This window comes from Bos grunniens, chromosome 12 (assembly GCF_055505025.1).
Source record: "Bos grunniens cultivar Pamir isolate PY7600 chromosome 12, Bosgru_T2T1.0, whole genome shotgun sequence".
Classification (NCBI taxonomy): Eukaryota; Metazoa; Chordata; class Mammalia; order Artiodactyla; family Bovidae; genus Bos; species Bos grunniens.
The window spans coordinates 28,171,201-28,194,773 of NC_141176.1; the positions used below are offsets into that span (position 1 = coordinate 28,171,201).

Genomic DNA, 23,573 nt, shown 5'->3' on the forward strand with positions numbered 1-23,573 from the left:
AAAAGCTTGTAGTCTAATGGGGAGACAGATGTGTTAACAAGAGCATTTCAGTCTAAACTTGTAAGGACTAAAATGTACAAAAGTCCAGAAAAGGACAAGCTAACCTGGGATTCAGAAAGTGACGACGCCTTAGCTGAATCATGATAGAAGAGTAAGACGAGAAAAAGAAGTAGGAAGAATGTGACAGACAAAAGGGAAGAAGCAGCACAAGCTCTTTTGTGGGACATGAGACCTCACCATGGGGCTGGTGGGCAAACTCCCTGCCATTCCAGCAGCTGACCCCAGAGAGGGCATTGAGCCCCTGGAAGCAGGCAGAGGCCAGGTGAGGGGCGGCACTGTGGGCCAAGCCACGGGGCTGTGACTTTGTTCTGTGGGTGACAGAGAGGCACAAAGGAGTCCTAAGGAGAGTGATCCTACAGCAGGGGGACCTGTTAGAGGAGTCTGTTGCAGTAGTCTGGGAACACGATGAGGCTCTAAACTAAGGCAGAGAGAATGGAGGTGGGCAGGTTGGAGTTTGAGAAGTACATTTAAGAGGTGAACTCAACAGGTCTTGAGGTTGAATTTCTGAGAATACGAAGAATTCATGAGTGGGAAGGAGTCTGGGAAGACCACCAGCTGTCAGACTCTTAGCACTAGACTCAGTTTATCCATTGATTTAACCAGATGCTTCTCACAGAACAGTGTCATCTGAGGCAGCGCTCTTTAAACTGAGGGTCATGAAGTCAGCTAATGGGTATTCATAGCGATTTTTAATAGAAGGGAAGAGAGCAGAAAATGTCATGTGGCGTTGCATATGTACAAAGTGCAATTATTACTTTGTGAAACCTTGTTTCATTCTGTGGTTATGTGAGTACCTGCTCAAAACTCTATGTAGTTGTGTGCATGAGTGCTGTCACTTCAGTTGTGTCTCACTCTTTGCGACCCTATGGATTGTATCCCGCCAGGCTCCTCTGTCTATAGGATTCTCCAGGCAAGAATACCGGAGTGGGTTACCATGCCCCTCTCCAGGGATCGAACCCGCGTCTCTTAGGACTCCTGCATTGGCAGGCAGGTTCTTTACCGCTAGTGCCACCTAGGAAGCCTATATGTAGGATGTTTCTCACTCAAGACCGTGGTCAAAACATTTGAAAATGTTATGCTGTTCTTTGTGGTTTTGTCCGATTGTTCTCAAGTATGAATGAATATGTCCCAATCAGGTTTGTTGATCTTAACAAGGGGAGAGTGATTCCTTTGTGCAAAAACAGGGAAATGTTTTCTCACCATTATTCTTCCAAGACTAAATCTTGCAGTAATCTCTGGCCTTGGAATTCCCAAGGATTCCATGCAGAGGAAAGGGAAAGGGATGGCTGCCAGCAGGAAGGACTCTCCCAGTGCATTCTGGGACTGTGCCAAATGCCCCGCCCTTCAGAAAACATCGGCAACATTGACATCTACACAGATGTTGCTGCTCTAGGATATAATACCTTATTTTTCTTTTTTTTGCATAGAGTTTTACAGTTTGCAAAGTACAGTCACAATACACGTTCCCACATTTACAACAGGCCCTGTGAGTTTGGAGGGACCTGAATATCTGAAAAACGCTTTAGGTGTTTATTGGCCTGTAAATATTTAAAGCTATAAATATTTTCCTCATAATATAGTCATTCACTCTTTTAGTCAACATTCATTTGCCAAGCCCTGGGCCAAGAACTGGACGTGCAAATATGCTTTCCAATCTGGTAATGTGTACTTGCAATGTTATAATTTAAGAGGATACACAAATCTATATATTTATTTAAGGATGCTTGTAGTTTTACCTGTGACATGTTTATAGACTGTATTAATATGTGTGCCTATATGCCTGTTTGTGTGTGTGTGAGAGAGAGAGAGAGGAAGACAGAGACAGAGAAATAAATTATTTAACTTTCTAAGTTCCAAAATGAAAAATTAGTTGCTTTCAGGGAACGAAGCAGGAAAAGGCTGGCCCTCTTTTAAGGTACATAACTTTTGTCTTTCTTGGGCTAAATGGAAGTTCCTTAGTGGTAGAATAAGTGGATCCTAGAATTCCATGAAAGGTATGTAGCCTCAGCAAATAAAGCACTGATTTAAAAATGTTTACATACAAAGGAGTTCCCAGACCTCGGTTCCTTCTAAAACCTCTGGATTCAGGCCCTTCAATCCATGCATTAACCTAAAGAAGACAGACTTCATCTCAATTTAAAAAATATGTGTGTGTTAATGTGTACTAACTGTTCCTTATTTTGAAAAAACAAAAGGCTCAAAGAAGACTGCTTTTGAAATTTTCTCTTCACCATTGGGTATAATTTGAGTGATCATGAAACATCCATTATAATCATTTTTAGCCTTAGAGTAAAATATTTCTTTTCTTTTGGATGTAAGTGGGGACTGAAGTATCTGAATGGTATTTGAACTAGTTTCCCAGTTGACTCCTTACAAAGTAGATCCCTGAAAAAACACCTGGGATGTTTTTAATAGTGGGAATGACCTTGACAAGAAGCCTTTTTGGGAGACTCGTGACCTCCTAAGGCCAATGACCTTGGGCTCCACATTAACCCTCAACTTCTCCCAGCAGTTAATCCATAGGAAGCTCATATCCCTTGCTCAAGATTTACTTATTTGTTCAGTTTTTTTTGCATTTTGTTTTTTTTTTAACTTGGAAAAATAACCTTCTGACAGCATATCCCTTAATGAAGACTATGTGTCTTATACAGATTTCTTTCCCAGGATTCTGATGTGTTTGGTATGTTTAAACATATCTTTGCCCTTGAGAGCCTCGCATATCAAGCTAATTTTTAAAATTAAAAATATTAAATTGTTAATATTTTACTTATTAACTGGTGAACAAATCATAAAGTATCATAGGCTATAATCACAAGACTGTCTTTCCCAATCTGGTGTTCATATCCTGAAAGCAGCAGCTGGTAGAGACTATTAATACCATTTTCAAAGTGCCACATTTCATTTATGATTCTCATTACATCTTGTTGAACAGCATTGTATTGTGAGAAGCAAGGCTTCGTGTGATATATTACTTAACAGAGTCTAACGAAATCTATAGAATTAAAAAATGAATTGAGAACTGTTGGATTCTCATCATAAGAAGAATCTGTATGTAGGAAACAGGTGGTATTTGACCCTGAGACCCTCTTATAGGCATGCTGAAATGAATCCAGCCAGAGACATGAAGGTAATGAGGGGGTGGGGGTCAGTGCTTCTAACCACTGCAAGCCATGTTACCTCTTATATTCAGTTAGCTTGCGTATGCCCTCAAATAAAGGAATGTTTTCTAAACAAATTGACAGGCTCTTTTAAAAAGTTAATTCATGAAATGAAGTATATGTATTGAACACGAGAAGAATCTTTTCTTTAAGTAATAGATATGCTATTAGTTAAGAGCAGAATGAAATCAGAACGTATCTTTGTTTTGAACTCCTCTTTAAAGCAATAACATTAACCCTGCACAAAAATAAAGCTATTTTGTTCTAAAGAGACACACTCTTGATGAATTTGTTAGTTTTAGAAATTAGGTCACATTTTGCTTTTGATTATTTAAAAGATTTTAGGAGTCACATAGAACTCCACATATTCATCTAATCATTAAAACAAGATGGGGAGTTTTTCTTTATTTAGTTTGTTTTGTTTTTTAGATGTAACCTTGAAACTGCAGCAACAGCCTTTAGAAAATGCTAATTACATAAAGTTTTGAAATTCATCTTGGGAATTATCTAAATACATACGCAGGAGGTCAGCGACAAGCAAAATAGCTGTTACATAAAATCTCCACTTTCCAAATACCAAGGAGGAAGAGGTGGGAACGTGGTCCAGGATCTAACCTCAACTTTGAACTTCCTGACTTGTGTTAGTTTAAGACATCCCTGTAGCATCATTTAAACATAGTTCTGGTGTATTAATAAACTTCCACTTGGAATTTCCTTTTTGAAGTCTGCTGAGAATATAAATCAAAACCATATGAGATGTGTCTTAATCCGGAATGTAGAATAATAGAGAAATATCAACCCAAAAGTCCTGAAGTACATTTACCAGGATGCACATTCTGGCAAAATTCTTTATTTAGAATGAAGGCCTCCAGAGAACTGGATTTATTGTTTTTAACCTGTGATTACGGAAGCCTGAACTGATAAAAGAAGATGCTCTTTAAAGTCATGGCTACAGTAGGAATTTTATTCAGCCAAGTAGAATGTTTAAGAAGGATATCTGTTGGCATGGAAAGAGGTTCAGAAGGCATTGTCAACTGAAAAAGCAGATTGCAATTTTATTGCATACATGTACACATCTTCATATTAAAAGAATGAGAAATTATATATGTGCCAACAAACTATTAGTTGATCTCTAGATGGTAGAATGAAAGCAATTTTTCTTTCATTTTTTCCTTCCTTCTTGCAGGTGTTTCAAATCTTAGATTTAGATTTTTATACTCTTCTGTTTGACTTCCTTCAAGAGGAAATTTTAAGTTGCTTTTATCTCTCATTCAACTCTGTTCTTAAGGGAAATACTCCTTTTATACCAGAATTCAGTGAGTACTGGAGCAGGTTAGTCAAGGCCATCATTAATAAAAATTGTTATATGCTCAAAGGTATGGGCTTCCCAGTGGCTCAGTCGGTAAAGAATCTGCCTGCAATGCAGGAGACCACCTGCAGCACAAGACACCCAGGATCAATCCCTGGGTTGGGAAGATCCCCTGGAGAAGGAAATAGCAACCCACTCCGTATTCTTACCTGGAGAATCCCATGGACAGAGGAGCCTGGTGGACTGCAGTCCATGGGGTTGCAAGAGTTGGACATGACTTAGAGACTAAACCATCACCACCAAAGCTAGTCAAGTAATTAAATTACAGTTATATTGTACAAGAGTTAGAGTTGCCCAGACCCCTTCTGTTTATAAGTAGTCATGTGTTTACATAACTACATATTTCCACCATTTCCTACTATGTTCTTAAAATCTGGAGAGGTCCAATTAAGATTTTGTAACAATAATTACTAAAGCTCAAAGAATTCTTCAAAATTAGAAGTTATCTACTATACAAATTGAACTATTAGAGGATTTAAAACTTTTATCATGTTTTAAACTTTTAAAGTTTTTTAATAGTTTATATTACTTTTTAAAGCCTATTTGATTGCATTCATGGTATATCTACGGGATGCTTCAGTTGACTTTTCTGTAACATTTATTTGTTATTTTATTATTATTTTTAGTCGACTTGTCTGGTCTTGTCGTAGCACTAAGGATCTTCCTTGTGTGGACTCTAGTTGTGATGCACTGGCTCAATAGTTGCGGTGCAAGCACTTATTTGCCCTAAGGCATGCAGAATCTTAGTTCCCCCATCAGGGATCAAGCCCACATCCCTTGCATTGGAAGGCGATTCTTTACCACTGGGCCACGAGGGGGTCCCACTTCAGTTGACTTTAATATCAATAGGCCGTGTGGTAGATTATAGTGTGACACAAATCAATAATGTATCACTATGTTTGATGAAAAAGGGAGTTTTGGTGTACAAGCTGTTTTTTATTCCTTTAATTGGGAGCTTAATCTACCCCTACTTTAAATCAGGTAAAAATATTTCAACTCCCTCTATTCATTTTAAATTGCTTTCTGTAAGGAATATATAATGTCAGTGTCTATTAATGATTTGCAAAATAGAAATCCCAATATTTAGAGCATGAACCTCTAAGCTCGGTGGCCTATTTGGCCTTGAAGAACACGGAGGAAAATGAATCTGTAGCTGAAGACCTAATAAAAACCTAATTTCTTGAATCCAGCCCTGATTTTCTGGGATAAATTATACATGTTTAGAAAATCACTCACAGAACCATTGCCACTGCATAAAAGTAGAGAGCATTCCAGAAAACTGGCAAAGATATATTGAAAATTTCTCAGGAAATATTTTATCCCAGTAAATATTTAAAAATAAAATACACACACATACACACACCATCAAGCTTTTATATATAGTCAGATAGTGAAATTACACTTGAGTTGTGCACATCTGATCTTGGGATTAAATTAAGTAAACACTAGTTGTGATTGATCTAGATATCAGAGCTGCACAAAGCCCTAAGCTGGGAGTCAGAAGCTTTGGTGATGTTGTATCTTGCTGTGCAAGCCCTTCAAGGAGTAAAAAGACATAAAAAGGTTATTGCAGTTATTTTATCCAGACAGATCTGTGCTTCTTCTGATGCCTGTGTGGTACAGTTTTCCCTGATATCGTGAAAGCTTCTGGTGTAATTGGAGTACCCACAGCTATAAAAGAGTTGGGCTAAGCAGCTGGAATAGCAGATAAGCCTTTATAAATATAGACCTCCACATATGTCTGAAAATAGATAAGAGAAGGGGTTTGATTCCCTAAAGACATGAATAATTTTTTGTTAACATTTAAAGAATGTCTTAAAGCTATATAGGATAGAAGAATACCAGTCTAAGGCCAGGATACCTGACTTCCTAGTGGTGGTGGGACTTGTCCAAAACTGTCACCCTTCCCTGAACAGAAAGTCATGGGCACGACACAGAGAGTATGTAGGGTCCCTTCTGATACCAGCAGCTGGGCTTACCTTGTGGTAGTTACCTTGTGAGCCTCTGTTCCTGAGAGCCAGCATCAGGTCAGCTACCAGGGACTCTTAGTCTCCACCTTTCCAAGAGAAGCCAAAGAAGCCAAGTAAGAGAGAGAAGCTATCTCCAGAATCCCATACCCTTGTCCCAAGATTCTGTTATCTTGGTGGGTCAATATGGAGGCACTTTGACCAAGGCTGGCAAATTACAACCCTATCTGTAATTGTCTGAATCCGCTCTCTGTTCCTCTACGTTGCATTTTCAGTTGCATAACTGATTCCATCCCCAAGAATCTCCTGGGATTTAGTGGTAGGCAGTGACTCGACGAACTCGCAGAGCTGGGGGTGTTCATGTGCTTGTGTGTGCATGCAGCCTCCCTGAGAGATACCGCACACGCCTGATGGGAACAGTCTGTACCAAATGAGAGGCGAGGATAAGGAGCTACTGTGCCTCATGGAAAACTCAAGTCCAAACAATCTGGTCAGAAACTATTTGGCTAGTAGAAGATATATTTTCTGTTTTCTTTTTCTTTGAGATTGATTGGAGGGGCCAGGGGTATAATCTCTTTTTTTTTCCATACTCTTAGGAATATGAGCCAGGGGAATAGTATTTATATCCCTTGTTCAGTTGCTGAAATTTTGATTTTCTATGGTGTAAGTGTATAGGTGAGGGGAAGGTGTATGTTTGTAATGTGTGTGCACACACATGTGGATGCACGTGACAGATGAGTGTGAAAGAATTGTTTACATTTTAACATTCATGACACCCCACTCCAGTACTCTTGCCTGGAAAATCCCATGGACGGAGGAGCCTGGTGGGCTGCAGTCCATGGGGTCTTGAAGAGTCGGACACGACTGAGCGACTTCACTTTCACTTTTCACTTTCATGCATTGGAGAAGGAAATGGCAACCCACTCCAGTGTTCTTGCCTGGAGAATCCCAGGGACGGGGGAGCCTGGTGGGCTGCTGTCTGTGGGGTCACACAGAGTCGGACACGACTGAAGCGACTTAGTAGCATCAGTAGCAGCAGAGATCAGGCACCATCAACAGGGAAGCAGACTTCGAGGCGGAAATTCTTATGCAATCTGATCATGTTCATTTCTGACACACTAATGGATGTCCAGGAACAGCATCAAGTTGAAATAGAAGTTCTCAGCACATCCCTCTGCTTCATTTATAAAAAGGAGCAGCTGGCAGCTGTGCTAAATTAGCCTAAGTCAGATTATGCCACTGTAACAAGTTGTCCCCCAAGTTGTAGTAGCATAAAGCAACAGAAGGTTATTGCCTGCTCACATTACATGTCCGCAGATGCTTGGCTGTGGCTTTGTGCCCGCTGTGTCATCATTCCGGGGCCTAGGCTGAAGAACAGCCTCTGTCTGAGATGTTCCAACCTCATGGTCAAGGGAAGGGGAGGGGAGCTGACAGAACTAGGGGATAGCTCTTGAAGAGTTTTGCTTGAAACTCCCATTCATTACTTCTGCCCATGTTTCATCGGCCAGAGTGGGTCACATAGCCAACCCAGACATCAGTGGGATGGGAAGTACACATTTCCCAGTCAGATGAGAACTGCAAGCTCCCTGGCAGCTGGAAAGAGTAGGGGACCATTAAGAACATTTTAGAGTGTGTGTGTGTGTTTTCATTATATATTTGTAACTACATAGATACAGAATTCTATTTAGAGTTTTAAGTTTATGATTACATAAAATGTATGTATGATTTATATAAAAATGTATGTATGATTTATATTAAATGTATTTTAATATATAATTTAACTTATAATTATCTTAAAATTTGATAGTAAATAATTAATTATATATATATATATAATATGATTTCCCCCCAAAAAAAGGCTGAAAAAGAGAGATTAAAAACAACTTTTGAGTAACTAAGAATAGACCTCCTATTTAGATATAGAATTTGCCTGATTCTTTTTCACTGTGACAGAAATTACTTTTAAGTGACTAGATTTGCTGTGAATCCAGCTTGCAAAGATATTTCATAACCTGAGAAATAAGACTAGTGTTAAAAATTGGTGATGGAATAGTGTGTCTCAGCATGTCTGTAACTCTTGCTTTCAGGGGAAAAGTACACATAAATACAGCCATGAATCTCCATCTTAGTAGAGTACTATTAGGTGTCTTGGGGATATATACATCTTCCTATTTCTTTCTTCTATGGTTATCTATTAGCTGAGTGCAAGATACTTTTCTACACATCAGAAAAAAAGGTTGCCTTAAATTATAGGGAGGTGAACCAAGTGATTATCACTTGGTTCACTGATTTGGATATTCAGAGATGAATAGTCTTAAATTTATTCTAAATAAAACCTGTATTTTAACTCAATTAGTAACTTGGAATCTCATAGAAATAAAGTGTTATCCACATTAGAAAATAATTAAATTTGGTGTACATTTAAGACTTATTCAGGCCTTTTACACATTGTTGTAAATGCACTACGTAATTCAAAGGATGCAAAAAAGATGCATCTTGATGCCCTGACAGGGAATCTAAATCAAAGTCCATTGCTACTACAAAACTTGATGTTCCTCCTGAACCTGTGATTAGGGTTATAAAGCCCTCCCAGGAGAAGGACTGTGGTCATAGTGCCTGGTGCTATATAATATCAATACTTGCATCATTCACGTCTCTATATAGATGGCATGGATGCTCTGGCATTGGTTTTAACAAATCTGGCCTAGCCTAAAGTGAAGTGAAAGTTGCTCAGTCATGTCCGACTCTTTGCGACCCCATGGACTGTATAATAGAGTCCATGGAATTCTCCAGGCTGGGTAACCTTTCCCTTCTCCAGGGGATCTTCCCAACCCAGGGATCGAACCCAAGTCTCCCGCATTGTAGGCAGATTCTTTACCAGCACACTCTTTACCAGCTGAGCCACCAGGGAAGTCCAAGAATACTGGAGTGGGTAGCCTATCCCTTCTCCAGCAGATCTTTCCGACCCAGGAATTGAACCAGGGTCTCCAGTTTTGCAGGCGGATTCTTTACCAACTGAGCTATCAGGGAAGCCCTGGCCTAGCCTATGGCCACATAAATACAGCTTCAATAAATAGGGACTTCACTGGAGAAATTCCATCTGAAGACAAAGGAGTCATTTGTCTGAAGAGGTTCGTTACTAATGAAGCTAACTCAGCCATGTAAACAATCCTAAGCCAACAGCCATGAGCCTGTTGAAATGTTAATACCTTGGATATGCTTTAATAGTGATAATTGTGTCGACTGCAGACATCTTGTGGTGGTTGAGTCATCCATAATCTTTCAGAAGCAGGTTGCCCACCCTGTCAGCCAATTTAAATGGAAAAAAAAAAAAAAAAAAACACTGTTCTCAAGCCCACTTTTTAAAATCACATGGAGAGCCATGAATTCTTTTTTCCCCCACTTGTCTTGAGTACTTTTAATGAGTATTTAAGAATGAATGTTAAGAATGTTTAAGACATTTTTAAACTGAGGTCAGTTTGTCCATCAACATTCCAGGAGATTTGTAAGAACAACATCAATACAGGTGCCCTCAACTTTCCATGGTAAACCAGGTTTCTTCTAGCCAGCTAATTTTCTGATGACAATACCATTTAATTTGGCCCTAATTTGAATTTTTGGTCATTTAGAAAGACTAGCATCCCTTTGGGTTAGCTCTGGAAAAAGTATTTTCTATGTCAAGAGTAGTGTAAACCAAAAAAATGTATTTAAATTCTTAGCTGGGAGAACACACTGTTCTGAGCACTTTGGAAACACCAGTTTAAAAATTGAGCGAGCTTGTGGCATGAAAGGAGGCCTACAAACCTGGGTGGTAAATCTGCTGCACTCAGTATAACTCCTGACTTAGGCCCTCTGGAGCCTTGTCCACCTGAAAGTGCAAACATCACATCAAAGAAACAGCTTGTAAATCTCTTTAAACTCACATAGACTTCTAGCCTTCACTACAATCAGAATGTGTTGACGAAGCCCTCCTGAACTGTTTCCTCTTGGCTACCTTGATGTCATCAGCTCAACAGGCAGTATTCACAGAACAGGTATTTTAAAAAATAAGTGTTGTTCTCAAAACAATCTTTTTACCAACAACACCGTGATATGGGAAAATATTCATAGTGTATTTTCTTATATGCAAAAAGTAGTCAACCAAAGATATTACCATCATTACCATTTTGACAAATAACATGTATCTAGTTATATATTAGCAATGGGGCAAGGGTTGACTTTTGTCTTTCATTGTGCCTTTCCTTGTTATGATAAGTTTTTAACACTGAACATGTGTAACTAAGAAACATGATAATACTTTGCAGAAACAGTGTCACCGGCCACAACAGTTTCCACGGTGACTTTGTGCTCATGCCCATCGATGGTCAGTGACTTGGGCAGCCAGTGGGACAGCGTCCCTTTGCTGTGTCTGACTCTGGTTGGAGGTCCTGTCAGGGTCCAAACATGTAGGAAAGGCAGCTGAGGCAAAGTGAGTGACCTTCCCCCAAGCAGAATCACAGATATGTGATGGAAGAGCGTGCCAAGCACCACACCATCTTCTGGATGTATCAACTGAAAAAGTGTGCTTGGTTTTTGTGCACATCAAGCTACCGATAGAAAAACTGAATACCTCCCTTTTCAACCAGTTGATTTCAGCCCCCAAACAACTGTTGATGTGAGATCCCAAAGCTCCTTGGTCCCCTTGGACTTCGGGGAATGGGGCCCTTTTAGGGAGCAGATCATTCCATGTGGGCAGTGGTGATCAGTTAGTCAGTTCAGTTGCTCAGTTGTGTCCGACTCTTTGCAACCCCGTGGACTGCAGCATGCCAGGCTCCCCTGTCCATCACCAACTCCCGGAGCTTGCTCAAACTCATGTCCATCGAGTTAGTGATGCCACCCAACCATCTCATCCTCTGTCGTCCCCTTCTCCTCCTGTCTTCAGTCTTTCCCAGCATCAGGGGTTCTTTTAAGGAGCAGATCATTCCATGTGGGTGGTGGCGATAGAGCCAAGGAATGTGGTTGGAGGGGACCAGGAGTGGCGGCCCCACCTGAACCAGCAGAAGAGGCTCTGTTATTGGAGAAAGGGGGAAGGACATTGGGCAGGCAAAAATAGATACTCTAGAGTAAAACAGAAATTATTTTTACATGTAATAATTGCAGTAGTTCTATTGAAATCCTATCATGATCCCGAGCCAAACAATTTTCTGTAGTAACAGTGCGGTAACCATGCCTGAGATCAATAGGCTAGTCTGTCAAGGGCATTCTCTGGTTCCTCCCCACACTTAAGTTTGCTGCAGGAGACGGTTGGTGTTTTGCCTGATAGCCCTGGACCTGCTGCAGGACCAAGTGTGGGTTGCAAATGGAGAACAAACAAAACCGTCACAATATAATTTTGTGCTGGCTATCAACAGCTCAGCAGAAAAGAGATTTTCACATTCTCCTCAAATGTCATTTATATCTCTTCACGTAGATATTTGTGAAGTGATGACAACTGTCAATAATGATTCCTTCCTAATTCTCCAGTCATTTTGGCCATTGCAGAGTGACATTCCCTGGGAAACATTAGCATTTGGCTGATAGGTGTTAGAAGGCACTGTGGAGAATCAGTAGAAATTATGTCTTTTTTCCTCCAACTCAACTTAATGGGCAAAATCATCTTTGATAGTGGTTAATTATGCTCCATTTTTGTTTGTTTGTTTGTTTGCTTTGGTGGTAAACAAGAGTGTGTTATGCCCTTAAACTGAAATATCAAGAGTTGGGATTTCCTGGTGGTCCAATGGTTAAGACTTCACACTGACAATGCAGGGGTCTCGGGTTCCATCTCTGGTCAGGGAACTAATATCCCACATGCCTTGCACACAACTGAAGTATTAAAAAAAAACACATACACACACACACACACAAAAACCAAAATAAACAAGCAAACAAAACCCAGAAAATATCAAAAGTAGGGGGAATGTGTTCGGGAGATATTCCAGATATAGAACAGCAAGTTGGGTATGGGAAGTGATGGTTGAGGAGTAGGTATCCATCATGACTGGGACATGGCTTCTTATTATTATTTACTAATTGCAGTTTTCTATTGTTTGCCTGGAAGACTTAAAACAAAATGTCTATCCATTGAAAACAATCAGTTTATTTAACTGGGTTCTGATTAAGATTTGACTATTCATGTTTACATATGGGTAGAGTTTCGGTTCATTATCTGTGTTGCTCTTATGAAAAAAACAAAACAAAGTTATGTAGAGAGCCTTGTAAATAAAATCTCCCAGGCTAGCCCAAGCCCTGTTTCACTGCCCAACCAGAGTCTCAGTCCCAAAGAGAGTCTTTCTGTGAGGACCCTGCTGCCCGCCTCTCCCCCAGCTCTCCGTCCTCCTTACCCAGCATCCGGCGGAGTGTGTGCTCTTTTACGAGCTCACTTCCTGCTCCTCTTTGAGCTTCCTGTGTAGCAGAGCTCCTGCCTTTCAAGTCTCCCCCATTTGTTCCTAATGGTCTGTCTCTCTGGGGCTCTTCTGCATAACACTGCATTTCGATGACAGTAAAAGCAAAAATAAAGTAGAAAAAGGCATGCTATTCAGCTACTTGGTGTAACAGAATTTTGTGCTTCCTCTCTGAGACTTGCTGACTTATGACTGTTTAGAGCATGTCTAGAAATCGGGTATTTTCTCATCACTAGGTACTGTAGTATATTGAAGAAGAAAGCAAATCTGAAGCTTGAAAATTTAGAAGGCAGCAGCCTATCTTTGACCAAGAGTAATCACATTTTCTCCGTGTAACAGTCAGAATGTGTGTTTTCTCCTTCCCCTGAAATACTTGTGTAGTTATCAAAGTGGAAGCCTTCACATAAGGACTCTCAGTGTGTTAGTTGCTAAGTTGTGTCTGCCTCTTTTCGACTCTATGGACTGTAGCCCACCAGGCTCCTCTGTCCATGGGATTTCCCAGGCAAGAATACTGGAGTGGGTTGCCATCTCCTTCTCCAGGGGATCTTCCCAATCCAGGGATTGAACCTGGGTCTCACACATTACAAGCAGATTCTTTACCATCTGAACCACCAGGGAAGCCCAAGGACTCTGAAATGAGTCTTAAATACAACTTTGGAGACTTATAATAATTGCCCTTTGTACCTTTCAAAGGGAAAACCCAAGTTAGCCAATACAGTACAATCCAGCCAATTCATTTTGAACTGCAGTCATGGGGCTCACCCCTCCTCATAGAAAAGCTTTCTGGAGCTTTTGTTTCCAGCTTGGTGCCCCAGATAATTCTGAATAATATGTACAAGGCAGGAATGTGTACCTATTTGGTCAGTGCTGGCAGTAATTATGCAAAAAAATCCTTGTGTCAGAGGAAGAAACTCAAGATTTAGAAATTGTCAGTCTCTCAAATGGCAAGGGCTTAGAGGATGCCAAAAGAAGCAGGGACTCTGGGATGGGGGCCACAGCACACTGTGTCTCCCTGAATTTAATGATATATCTCAACCCTGCTGCTAAGCTGCTAAGTCACTTCAGTCATGTCCGACTCTGTGTGACCCCACAGACGGCAGCCCACCAGGCTCCCCCGTCCCTGGGATTCTCCAGGCAAGAATACTGGAATGGGTTGCCATTTCCTTCTCCAATGCATGAAAGTGAAAAGTTAAAATGAAGTCGCTCAGTTGTGTCCGACTCTTAGCGACCTCATGGACTGCAGCCTACCAGACTCCTCCGTCCATGGGATTTTCCAGGCAAGAGTACTGGAGTGGGGTGCCATTGCCTTCTCCGATATCTCAACCCATGTCCAACCAAATCAGTGGGCCTGTAAGTTTTTCCTCTTCCCTTGGAGCCTGTGGATGATCTGGCCTTTGTTCTGTTTTCCTAACATGGATCAGATAGCTCTGTCACATTGAACAGCGTGCTGCATAGACATTGAGCTTTCAATGTAGACTGTAGTCTCTGGCCCACAGCTGATGCTAGCATGGATTGTTTCAGTGCAGCGACCTAAGAACACCCTGTACTCTCCAACTTTGGCTACAGGGAGAAATGAACGTCAGAGTAAATGAAAATGCAATGACCTGACCGGGCTCTCTCCCAACAGCAGAGAAAGGGGCCTGGGTAGAGACCTGTTATAATCAGCTGTTTAATTTTGTTTGGAGAACCTAGACTTCTGACAGATGAACTTCTTTTTCCCTTGCATTCCTATTTATCTAAGAGTTGTGGTTGGGAAATGATCCAGGATTCACAAGGTCAAAAAGTGACCTGGTTCACATACTGGAGACTCTCCCATCCCTCTCCAAAGTTCTCCAGGCAGGTGGTCCTGTGCACTCTTGGAATGTCCACACCAAAACTGGTCACCCAAAGGACATATCAACTGCTTGAGGCTGGCTCTCAGAGATTCTAGCAGCCCCATCAAACACCTGTCTCATTTCCAGATAATCAGCTTCACTCTTGCCTGCTGCACTCTGCAGCTTGAAATCATTCAAATGTGCCTGATGAATGAACATCTTATTACAAGGCATTTGGAATTAAAGCATTAGTAAAACTAAAGCAATAATAAAACACTGGATTTTTGTAATAGCTTTCTTCATGAGAAAATACATTTTCACAAGCCTGCCCAGTTGTATTCGTTCTTTCATTATCCCCAGAGTAAAAGAATAAAGGAATGTAGCATAAATAGTCTTAGCTTTATCTATGAAAGTTTAAAAAAAAAAAAAAAAAGAGCTTAAGGAAGTACTTCCTCCTTCTCCCTAGTCCTCGGGTTCCCTAGTGTATAAATAATACATTTTTCCCTGACTAAAACTCAGCCTCTAGGTTCTGCAGTTTGTGGTTTTGCTATTATCCAAATACGTACGGATTGACATCGAAGATAATCTTAGCAGACATGAAACAAGCACCTTTGTGATGCCTGCTCATTTTACACCCATTTCTGAGTAGGCTTCTTGTACAGACTTACTGGAGAACAATTTTGCTTTGTAATAACCTGCACAGTGCCCACCAGTTCCTATTGATTGAGGAGGTAGAGGCCAGTGGGTGGCCTGAGACTCAGTGCGTTTCCTTTTCTTGTGTTTTTCAGAAATCGAGGCGAAGGAAGCATGTGACTGGCTCCGCGCTGCTGGCTTCCCGCAGTACGCTCAGCTATACGAGGGTAGGTTGGGCTTTTCTTCTCTCTTTATAAAGAGAATAAATTCAAATTTTTTCCTGTGGTGCTTTTTGACTTGCAAGTCTTTTCTCAACCATTTTTTCCTGGCTTTCTCCTTCCCCCTGCCTTTGCAATGCCCAGGACATAAACTGATGCCAGTTTAGGAATTAGGGTCGCTTCCTGAGACTGCTTCACCTTCTGCCCTTCCCTGTTTCTCCTTTCTTTTCTTTTGCTTCTCACTTTCTGCTTCTCATGTCTTTACCACCAATCACAACTCTACCTTTTCCTTCCAGTGTTCTGCCAGCAGCAGTTTTTTTCTGCACTTCCTCCCTATCCTCTTACTTGTTTTTTTCATCACTGCTCTCAGTTTTCTTGAAAGTAAAATAAATGAATTTCTTAGAAATAACAAAGCTAATTTATCTTGAGATTTTTACCTCACATGAAAATGTTTAAGACGTGACATGAATCAGATGTTATTTTTCAGGGTTTTAAAAGTAAAATGTTTTTATTGCTAGCATCATACTTTGTTCCATTGATGTTTTCATTGACAGTTAATAAACTTATTCTCCTATATCTTACTAATATGCACTGCTCAGTCACTCAGTGATTTCCCACTCTTTGCAGCCCCATGGATTGTAACCCACCAGTCTCCTCTGTCCAAGAAATTTTCCAGGCAAGAATACTGGAGCAGATTGCCATGTCTTACTCCACAGGATCTTCCTGACCCAAGGCTAGAACCCACATCTCTTGTGTCTCCTGCATTAGCAGGTGGATTTTTTTTACCACCATGCCACCTGGGAAGCCCCATATCTTGTCTACACCTAAAGTTATAACCAACGCATCTCCTTCTTGGAGAGTCCTAATGTATAGTGAATTACTCAGGATCCCAGCACTGAGCGATGGCACACTCAGGACAATCTGTGGAGGCCTTATTCCTAAAAGCGTTCATGATGGAGGTGTGAGCAGGGCATAGGAGACCACAAGGAACAGTTCAGGAGCCCAAAGCTTGTAGCAGCCCAAAGCTTGTACCCTAGGCCCAAAGCCATAAACGGAAGGTGAGATGAACCCAGAAGGAGAGGGGATCTCAGAGTAGGCTTAGGAGTAGAGGACTCAGCTGTGATGACAGCTCCCCTGAAGAAGACCCAGGAGGGCAATGCCCTGATGTCACACTCCCTCCTCCCTCCATCTCCAGCTGGGGCTTCCCATTGGCCAAACAAAATAAGGCAGTGGACATGGACCCCACTGAACACCATCCACACAGCTGATCCTGGGCACAAACCGGGTTACAGAAGAGCAGAGCATGCATCTGTAGGGCTCAATAGAGCCTATCTAGTACACTGAACGATATAGTTTCTCATGGCATAAAATTCACATAGGATGGAAAGAATCAACAAAGTTAACTTTTACTCACTGGTGAATCACACCTACTCACCTAGAAGCTCAGTTTTCTATTTTAAAAAAGCCTACTTCTCTCTCTTAAATTCTTTGAGGATAAAAGAGAGCATATCTATGAGGGTGCTTTGAGGTCTAGAATTTCTGATAAAAACTTTCATAAAATCATAGCCTTTTAGACAAGAAAGAGGGTCTTACAGTTTTGGGCTAAGCAACCATTATTCCCACCCTCCACTACTGACACACTGATTATGAAAGAGAGGCCCAAAAAGGTTAAGTGATTTTTACAAGATTATGAGATGGAAGAGTCATAATTAAAATCCCAGTCATTCATATGCCATTTATAAATGTAATAAAAATTAGAACAAATACTTCTACAGAAAAGTTACAAGTTTGGAACAGGATTTTTCTACAGAGACTTCTCTGGTGGACCAGTGGACCAGTGGTTACCAATCCACCTTCCAGTGCAGGGGACAAGGGTTCAGTCCCTGGTCCAGGAACTAAGATCCTACATGCAACTAAGCCTGTGACCACAACTGCTGAGCCTGTGCGCTCTGGAACCGTGTACCACAACCAGAGAGAAGCGTACTCACTGCAACTAAGACCCAACACAGCCAAAAATAAGTAAATAAAATATTTTTTTAAAAAAAGAAAAAGGTTTTGCTACAAAATAAAATACTTGAGACCATTGAGCTGCAGGTATTTTTGGAAACTTCAAAAAAGAAATCTGCCAAACTTCTATCCTGATCAGTATCTCATGAACTGATCAGGAGAGAAGTCAGCAACCTCCACCTTAGGTAGATGGTGAGAGTGTAGAAGTTCTCCATGCAGGCAAATGTCTATGATAACGATGAGCTATAACAGGTAAAGAATACACCTGCAATTCAGGAGACATAGGAGACTTGGGTTAAATCCCTGGACTGGGAAGATCTCCTGAAGGAGGAAAATGGCAATTCTCTCTAGTATTCTTGCCTGAAAAATCCCATGGACAGTGGGGTCATAAAGAATCAGATAAGGCTGAGCAACTGACGCATGCCTGGATAAAAATACAGGCATTTAGCAATCCTATCCAAGGTCAAGCACTTGGTTATTTTCATATTGCATGTTTTTTTGTATCCTTAAAAACATTTATTGGGGTTAAAGTAAGCATCCTGCTCTCTAAACATTACCAACACACCCGTCAGTGGAGAGTAACTGCAGTTAAGATTAGCCATGAGTACAGAAATGTGGTGGCCTGAAGATATCGTTGCTGATTCAGATAAAACAAGCCTCATAAACTCCGTTGTCTCTCTTTCAGATTCGCAATTTCCCATCAACATTGTGGCTGTCAAGAACGATCATGATTTTCTTGAAAAGGACCTTGTAGAACCTCTTTACAGGTAAATCATGTGAAATATTTTTGTTTCTTTCAATTGTTAAATGTCTATAATAGTTGTCACTGTATTAAGGGGTGAGTTCAACAACAATTCAGTAAGTCCTTATTGAATGCCTACTGTATGCCAGGCTATAAGTGTCTTACTGTGAGCATGATCAGTCCCTGGTTTCATGGAATTTGAGTTCTAGTATGAAGCTTCATGCATTGGAGGAGGAAATGGCAACCCACTCCAGTGTTCTTGCCTGGAGAATCCCAGGGATGGCGGGGCCTAGTGGGCTGCCATCTGTGGGGTCGCACAGAGTCGGACACGACTGAAGCAACTTAGCAGCAGCAGCAGCATGAAGCTTCAGACTACAGATTGAGTCAAAGAGATGGTGAGTGAGAGAAAAAGAGAGGAGAAGAAGATATTATCTCAGAGAGTGTTAAATTCTATTTTTAAAAATGTAAAACAAGCTGAGGCTATAGACAGTGATGGAGTGTGAGTGGATTATTGGGAGGAGGAAGCATGAGGGACCAGAATATGAGTGGTCAGAGAAGACGTTGTTAAACTCCATGAGTATGTCAAACTTAGCTGTATTTTTTAAGACAAATGATTATATCAGCAAACTGAAATATGTAAGCTCAAGTAATTATATCTGCTTTCAGAAATAATTTACACCTTCAGTATGTGATAGGTGATAAAAGGAGACAAAGATGTATATATGAATAATTCCCTCCCCTCAAAGAATATATAATCTGGTTGAAGAAATCTAATTGAAGAATTGATGCATAGATGAGCAAATAAAACAATTGTAATTTGAGTAATAATGAAAGATGCCAATGCAATCAAATATCTCTGAACAATTAAATGTGCATGTGAGGTCATGTGTGTCTGTAGGAAATTAGCTTGGAGGTTTTTTAACTAAAGCCCTGGAGAGAAGTCAGAGCTGGAAATAAATATTAGCTTCAGGAGGCGAGTCCTTTTTCCAAGGCTACAGAGCTAGTAATGGGCTGAACTGACCTTAAACAAGTTTTCGTCACTTGTAGTCCAATGTTTTTTCTCGTACATTCTGCATTTGACATACAAAAGATAGCAGTTTAAGAAGAAAGTAGTGATGAGGAAACTTGTCAAGATAGGAGAGACAAATGTATGTTAGAATATTGTGAAATAATCATAGGCTTGCTGATTCTTTAGACATAGATTTATATTTCTGTGTTCATAGCTGCTTTCTCTAGGGTTGCTATATGAAGAGAAAATAGAGTCGTGTTAGGAAATGGTCTCTGAATGTTCAAGGAAAGCATTGCTGTGGGTTTGCTTATGTGGGTGAAGAGAAGAGAACTAACTCTTCAAATCACAAATTGCAGGGATGGGCTATTTGAACTCGAAAACAAACAAGCACAAAATGCCATTTGTGAGCATTTATAAGAGGATTGGATAGTTTTGTTGTAATTCTTTAAAGGCAATGAATTGGAACAGCAGTGTTTTCTCCTCAGGATGTCTGATGCACACCCCAAGCCTTCATTCACCTCAGAACTATTCCACCAGCACCTCATCCTGAGTTTTCCCTCTGAGTTTTAACCAAGAGTATTTTTACTAATCGGTTGACATTTAAAAAAAAAAGATTGACTTATTTACTGGCTGTGCTAGGTCTTCATTGCTGCGTGGGCTTCTCTCTAACTGCAGCGAACGAGGGCTGCTCTTCGTTGCGGTGCGCGGGTTTCTCATTGCGGTGGCTTCTCTTGTTGAGGAACACAGGCTCAGGTGCTCGGGCTTCAGTAGTTCCAGCCTACGAGCTCAGTAGCTGTGGGTTGCGGGCTCTAGGGCACAGGCTCAGTAGTTGTGGTGCATGGGCTTAATTGCCCCAGCGTATGGGGTCTTCCCAGATCAGGGGTCAAACCCGTGTCCCTTGCATTGCAAGGTGGATTCTTAACAACTGGACCACCAGAGAAGCCACTTGACACTTTTAAAAGAAATATTTCTTATTGTTAATTGTATTGCATTAATTATCTTTCTCCCAATTGCATTTTCTTGCATACTTATAGATATTTACTTGATTGTCAAATTATGCCTTTTGTTGTTTTTCCCCCGGTTTCACTGAGATATAATTGACATATAGCACTGTTTATGTTTAAGGTTAGACTTACATACATGATGAAATGTTTATAATTGATTTAGTGAACATTTATCATCTCATATAGATATAAAATTAAAGAAGTAGGGGAAAAAAACGTGTTTTTCCTTGTGGTGAAAACTCTTAGGAATTACTTCCTTAACTTTCAGATACAAAACACACAGCAGTGTATATTATCTTTATCATTTTGTACTTTAGATCTCTATGACTGATTTATCTTATAACTGGAAGTCTGTACCTTTTGACCACTTTGATTTAGTTGCCCCTTCCTCCCACCTCAGGTTGCCAGAAATCTGATTTTTTTTCCTCTGTAAGTTTGTTTGTTTGTCTTTGAAATATTAGCCCTACAACACTATGTTAGTTCCTAGTATTCTATATTTCTATACACTTCAAAATGATCGCCATAGTAAGTTTGGTTGTCATCTATCACTATACAAAGATATTACATAATTATTAACTGTGTTCCCCACGCTGTACATTTTATACCGGTGACTCATTTATTTTGTAAATGAAGATTTGTACCCCTTTATCTCCCTCGCCTATTTCTCTCCTCCTTCCACCCCTCCCATCTGGCAACCTGTTTGCTTTCTGTATCTTTGACTCTGTTTCTATTTAGATGTATTTATTTATTTTGTGTTTTTAGGTTCCACATATAAATGAAATCTATGCAATTAAATTTTTAAATTCAATTTAAAATCATCTCAATGGAATTTTTAAATCTATATCTTCTTTGAGTCAAGGTGTTCTGTATATATCTAAAGTAAAATTCACTATTTTCAGTTCTTTGAGTTTTGACAAATGCCTACAGTCATGTAGTTACCACCACAACCAAGATATGAAACAGCTTTATCACCTAAACACTCCCTGGTTCTCCTTTGTCATCAACTTCTACCCCTGCTTCCAACTCCTGGCAACCACTGATCTGGTTTTTGTGCCCAGTGTTTTGCCTTTTCCAGAATGCTATGTAAGTGAAATCAAACATTATGCAGGCTTTTGAGTCTGGCTTCATTTTACTTAATACACCTAAGATTCATCTGTGCTGTGTGTATCAGTCACAGTCTTCCATTGTGTGGATATACTACTGCAGTTTGTCCATTCACCAAATGAATATTTGAGTTGTCACCACTTTGAGTGATTATATGGGCTTCCCTGGTGGCTCAGATGGTAAAGCGCCTGTCTGCAATGCAGGAGACCTGGGTTCAGTCCCTGGCTTGGGAAGATCACCTGGAGAAGGAAATGGCAGCCCACTCCAGTAGTCTTGCCTCGAAAATCCCATGAACAGAGGAGCCTGGTGGGCTACACAAGAGTCGGATACGACTGAGCGACTCCACTTTCTTTCTTTCTTTTCTTTCTTGGTGATTATATAGCCCTTATAAACATTCATATTCAAGTTTTTGTATAAACATAAGTTTTCATTTATTTTGAGTAATTTCTTAGGAATGGGGCTTTGGGATGTATTTGATAAGTATATTTTAACTTCATAAGAAACCCACCAAACATTTCCAAAGTGACCATACCATTTTGTATTACCACCAATGATGTATGAGAGTTTCTGTTGCTCCACACCTTTGTTAGTACTCTGTATTGTTTGGTTTTGTTTAGCTCTGTTTTTAAGCATTCTAATAAGTGTCTAGTGTTTCCTTGTCATGATTTAAACTTGCATGTTCTTAATGAGTAATGATGCTGAATGTCTTTTCTTGTGCTTCTTTGCCATTCATATATCTTCTTTTGTAAGATACATCTTCTTTTGTCTGTTCAAGTCTTTTGCCCATTTTAAAAATTTGGTTGTTTGTTTTTTTACTGAGTTTTGAAATGTGCTGCCAGCATGTAGCTTGTTTTTTCAATCTCTTAACAATGTCTTTCGAAGAAGTTTTAAGTTTTACTGGAGTCCAATTTATTCATTTTTTTCATGTTTTTAATGTCACACATAAAAAATATTACCTAACATAAGGTCACTATTTTCTCCTTTGTTTTTCTTCCAGAAATTTCAGTTTTGTGTTTTATGTGTAAGGTGATGATCCATTAATTTTTTATAAGGTACAAAGTATGGATCAAGATTCATACTTTTGCTTATCAGTATCCCATTGGTTGACCGCCATGTTGAAAAGCCTATACTTTCCTCATTGAATTGCCTTTCCACTTGTATTGTAAATCAATTGACCATATATGCATGGGTATGTTTCTAGACTTTCTATCCTGTTCCATTTATCCATGTGTCTATTCTTTTATCACTATGGCACTTGATTACTTAGCTTTGTGTATGTCTTGGAATCCAATAGTGTAAGTCCTCCAACTTCTTTGCCAGGATTATTTTGTCTTTTCTAGATCCTCTGCCTTTCCATATAAATTTAGAAACCATTCATGGATATCTGTTTTTAAAATCCTCTGGAGTATTGATTTGGATTGTGTTGACTCTACAGATCAATTTGGGGATAATTGATATCTTAACAGACAAGTCTTTTGATTCATAACACACAGTCCTATTTATTTAGGTCTCCTTTGATTTCTTTCTATTTAACCCTGACTTGTCATTTTCAGCATATGGGTAATATACATACTTGAAGGTACCTAAGAATTTCATGTTTTGAGGTGCTGGGTTTTTTTTTTATCATTTCAGTCTCCCATTATTCACTGCTAATATATATATATTGTTCATTTGTATTTTGCAGCCTTTCTAAAATTAGTCATTAGTTCTAGTAATTTATGCATAGATTCTTAAATTTATATTGTGAAATATAAATCAAAGATTACATTATAAACCAAGAATACAAATCTGTTACATATTTTTAACTCAGGATTTCAGGAGTGAACATTGCTTCTAAATGTGCAGTTCTGTTAATTTGATGATGTATGTGGCTGAGTGGGCCACACTTTAAGTGTCAAACATGTGGGTGATAAATCCTTATCTGCTCACTGCTGCATGTGATCTAAGGTCCCTTGACTAAGTTCTGGACTTTTCCATTAAAGTCTACTTAAAAAAAAACATACCTTTCAGACATGTTATAGATTAGCCAGTACAGGAATCATTTCAAGATATAAGGTTGTGAATAATAA

The 23,573-nt window shown here is 39.9% G+C and overlaps 1 protein-coding gene across 14 annotated transcripts in view; it reads left to right on the forward strand.

The window, feature by feature from the left end:
* Positions 1 to 23,573, forward strand: part of STARD13 (StAR related lipid transfer domain containing 13) — a 492,092-nt gene that overhangs the window by 418,448 nt on the left and 50,071 nt on the right. For all 14 annotated transcript variants that reach the window (XM_086329392.1, XM_086329395.1, XM_086329394.1 and 11 more), the window contains 2 exons: positions 15,576 to 15,647; positions 18,331 to 18,412. In XM_086329392.1, coding sequence (XP_086185518.1) covers positions 15,576 to 15,647; positions 18,331 to 18,412 — 154 coding nt within the window. The remainder of the gene's footprint in view (positions 1 to 15,575; positions 15,648 to 18,330; positions 18,413 to 23,573) is intronic.